We start from the raw sequence: 4258 nt of genomic DNA on the forward strand, positions 1-4258 counted from the left end.
AGTAACCGCTCTAAACAGTAACCGCTCCAAAAAATAATAGCTGACAAAATGTATATTTTATATATATATATATATATATATATATATATATAGCTAGCGAATGTAATTATTTTTTGTCGTAACTTGCCCTAAGAAATAGAGATTTAGATGACACTCACTTCCTGCATAAAAATAAAATGAGTAGTTCAACTACAAGACTTAAATATTGTAGTGATTGCATCTAATTCTTGTAGATGTATGGTGTGTGAATTGCAATGTATAAACAATTGGATTCAATCAACATTCAGGCATCTGGATATATGACAAAGAAAAGATCAAATATGTTTTCTTTTTTTTAGCTGATGCTAATGTGCTATGAAACAATACATTTTTTAGCAGAATTCAGTGTTTATTAGCACAAAAAGGAAAAACAAATTTGTTCAAGAACTAGGAGGTGCTTGCACCCATTGACAAGCCTCTTACAGCAACCTTTACAGCAGCTACAACACTGCGCTGCCTCATCTCCGGATTTAGCCCTTGTTTCCCCCGAGCCTCGCTTGTATCTTCTATCTGAATGCCAACAAAGTATGCAACCTATGCAGCCAAATGGATAGAATCACAAAGGGTTAGCACAAGTAGGACTATATCACAAGCAGCAGCAAGTAGGTGAACGCGGCCTAAGCTATGCGCATATTTTTGTGATTTAGGCTGCATTTATTCTGATTATATGTGCAGCAAATGGATTGTTTTTGGAATCAAGAATTCTACTCCAAGCTTCGCTTTTAACAGAGAATGACAAACAATGCAGAAATAATCAATCTTTAAATGTCTAATGTGACTTGTTAACTGAGCTCCAACAAACTCAATTGCAAGCTAGTTGGGGTCGGGTATGTGAATCTTTATTATCCATGGCACTCCGTTAAGACCCAGGGGTGGATTTAGGGGGCGGAAGGGTGTTCACTTGAACCTTCTTCGCCGAAAAATTACATTCATATATAAGGCAAAATCTAGTTTTTACCTCTATATATTATGTTTTGAATCCCCTTTACATAGTCCAAGCAGTTCAAAACCTTTGTGAGGTCACTGGTTCAATTCCCACTGGCCACATTCTCTTTTAATTTTTTAATTTTTTTTCTTTTTTGAAACCCCTTAGCAAAATCCTGCCTCCGCCACTGTTTAGACTTGTCTCAATCCAATACTTAGAAATGGATTGAGACTGAGATTCATAGGTTAAATTGTATTAATTGATTTTGTCCAACATACCTACCAGTTTGATTTCTTAGCCAAACAGAGCAAAAAACTGTTCTCGCTTTTTACTTCTAATTTTTCCCTGCTAGTTTCTTCTAACTTCTCTATCTCTTGAGGCAGCCTCTTACACCAAAACTACATAACTCACAATAGCATTATCTCCACCTTTAGTACTCGTTTGGTATGAGGGATAAGGGATAATTAATCCCGGGATTAAATTTGAGATGAATTTATCTCATGTTTGGTTAGGATAAAATCGCGGTATAACTAATCCCGGGATTGTAGTGTTATTTTAACCCCTATGGGCGGGTGGTATAACACTTCCAGGATAACTTATCCCGGGATAATTAATCCTGTGATAATTTGTTTCCCAACCAAACGACCCATTAGTGTGTACAAGTATCTACAGGAAACTTGATAGACGACATAAAATCCTTTCTTCTTTTTTTTTTCTTTATCTCTTTGACGCTAGTACTAATCATCGCAAACTAGATAAAGAGCACACAATGAAAACCATACCAGCTTTTTCATTCTCTTCTTTAGAATATTACAGATAGTTCACTTTTTACTGTGCGCATCACTATTAGTTAAATCCGTCGAACAAAAACTCAAATCTTTTGAATTACTGATTATTCAGGAAGACATTGAACTATTCTCAGATCTATTTCTCCAACATAAAGTAAAGACGAATTTTGGACCATCTGCTACTCTTGATCCCTGAGAACTAATTCACATCTCCAATCTTGAATGAAGCATTTCTTGCAACATGAAACCTTCAAATGGATATCTCATACAAACATAATGTATGAAAAGGTAGCTAACAAATTCCTAAATGACAACTCTATATTTAGTTAAACTGGAAGGACTAACAAAATTGTCTGAGGAGACGTATTCATTCCATTTGGACATGCCATTCACCTAAAAGAACCTGTGGAGAAGTTGTCTACATTGAGAAATATATACAACAGCAGACCCAGTATAATCTCACGTAGTGGGGTCTGGGGTGGGTAGTGTGTACGCAGCCTTACCCCTACCTTGTGGAGATAGAGAGGCTGTTTCCAATAGACCCTCCGCTATATTGACAAATATATGAGGATATGTTATGTTAATAGTGTATATAACACCTTGTTGGGCTGAGGGAATCATTGGAGCACCATAAACTTGACAAAGGCAGAGGTGATATCATTAATTTATGACACCAGTGAACTGCAATTGAATTGGGACTATGAACAAACTCAACTACCCCTAATGCAAAAACAGCTTGTCTCAGCCCTTCAGCCAACTTACTCGTGAGTCGTGGACTATAAAAATTTGTTGTGAGCTTGTTTAGTCAAGTTAAATCAACTCAACCAGTTTAAACTACAAAATTTGTATACCTTCTTTCGTTTTAGTGCGACACAAAAAAGGAAATAAGAAATTAATTAGGAACACTTCCTCTATCTAAACCAAGTTCTCTACAAAAGTGAATTTATAAAACAGTTCATTGAAAAGAAATGAATACTGTATATTACTCCTCTGTCCAATGACTATGCAATTTAAACAAAACAATAGAGAAGTTACATTTTAAACGATACCTTCGTTCTCTCAACAGGCATTTCTATGATTTTTATGGAATGGTAAATATGTACCTATTAGTTTAAAAAATATTACCTTGCCTGAAGCATTCCGGACCGGTGAAATGTGAAGAAAATTCCAAAACGAGGTTCCGTCTTTTCTGAAAGCAAATATGCAGCCACCAAGAGATTGAGCCTAAGGAACAAGTAAACAATCCTTATCTGAATATCATGCAAGGACCAGAACCAACCTGTAATTTAAGATATGTACAGTACATGGTTGTTCATTTTGGATGCAATGTCTTATCTGCAAAGAGAAGAAAAAAAAGACAAAAAAGGATTGTGATCGTCTGCTCAACCCCATACCTTCCCTCAGCCCTACTCCCACTTAAGAAAATCTTAATATTACAAAGGGAACTAGACCTCTAGTCCCAAAGCAAATGAGAGCAGAAAAATTATTACCTGAAATTGTGTGCTTCTGTCTGTATCTTCCCCGCTTAAAAACCTACAATTACGGCCCAATACTTCATGTCTCGAGAAGCCTATTGAAGAAAAGAACGGTTCCTGTTAGCAACATTGGTTAGAGTGAGCCCTCATGCTCTTTCTGATGAACACAAGAAGAAGATTTCCCTATTCCCTCCCCAATCCATCAAAAGTGAGAACATCCCCGTTAAATGAACAAAAAGATTACAATAATGTAAATTAGCTACAGCTTCCGCACCTGTTAATCTTAGGAAGGCATCACTTGCATAGACAATTGGCATGTCTGGTAAGTGCGCGTCGGTTCTGCACATTTCAGAAAGATATCCAAATGGAGAAAGGAAGTGTTAACTCCACTCAGGAGCAGATCATATTGGTCAATAAAACAGGAAAATTAGGAATTTCAAAAAACTCACAATACAAAGCTTTGTTTTATTCTACCAAAAGATATATTTAAGGATGCACTGAGCGGACTCGTTCCAGATTGACAGCATCTCTTGTCACCGACCAGTCTGCTTGTCAACTCACTGTAGTTTGCCAGCACGGAAATTATGTTGTTAACAGCAAAACTGGCTTTTCTCTTCTCTTGATCACTTGCTTCACAAGGCCCTTCAACATCTACTTCTGTGATAAATAAGCCTTGTGAAAAGAATCCTATGGATTGAACCTCACTCTACACTAGAATTTAAGAATGAAAATGAAATGGAAATAATCAAAATGCACAAAAATTGGAAAAAAGTGAAGCATTGCCCTTGTGCACTACAATGTACTTGGAGAAATTTTAGGTTTTTTATAGACAGACTAGGACTGCTAATTTGCACTAAAACTGTTTGCATCTCAAAGCGTAATAGAAACCTGTCCAATCTAACTAAAGCAACTTCAGAATTTTGACTCAAATCATGAATTTAGGCTTCAGAAAAACGAAGCAAAGATAACTAAGTCCTAAGATAGGCTGTAAATAGGTAGTAAATTCTAGGTTCTATCCCCCCCCCCCCCCC

General features: G+C 36.6%; 1 protein-coding gene across 4 annotated transcripts in view; it reads right to left on the reverse strand.

The window, feature by feature from the left end:
- LOC109235394 (protein TWIN LOV 1) overlaps positions 258-4258 on the reverse strand; it is a 5374-nt gene continuing 1373 nt past the window's right edge. For 2 of the 4 annotated variants that reach the window (XM_019401483.1, XM_019401482.1), the window contains exons 3-8: positions 3677-3884; positions 3502-3566; positions 3243-3322; positions 3032-3087; positions 2878-2941; positions 258-573 (exon numbers count right to left, since the gene is read on the reverse strand). In XM_019401483.1, the coding sequence (XP_019257028.1) occupies positions 427-573; positions 2878-2941; positions 3032-3087; positions 3243-3322; positions 3502-3566; positions 3677-3884 (620 nt within the window). In that variant the 3' untranslated portion in view covers positions 258-426. Of the gene's footprint in view, positions 574-2877; positions 3088-3242; positions 3323-3501; positions 3567-3676; positions 3885-4258 lie in introns of those variants that run through there. The other 2 variants (XM_019401484.1, XM_019401485.1) reach the window with 2 other exon arrangements.

The sequence above is a fragment of the Nicotiana attenuata genome, chromosome 12 (genome assembly GCF_001879085.1).
Source record: "Nicotiana attenuata strain UT chromosome 12, NIATTr2, whole genome shotgun sequence".
NCBI classification, from domain to species: Eukaryota; Viridiplantae; Streptophyta; class Magnoliopsida; order Solanales; family Solanaceae; genus Nicotiana; species Nicotiana attenuata.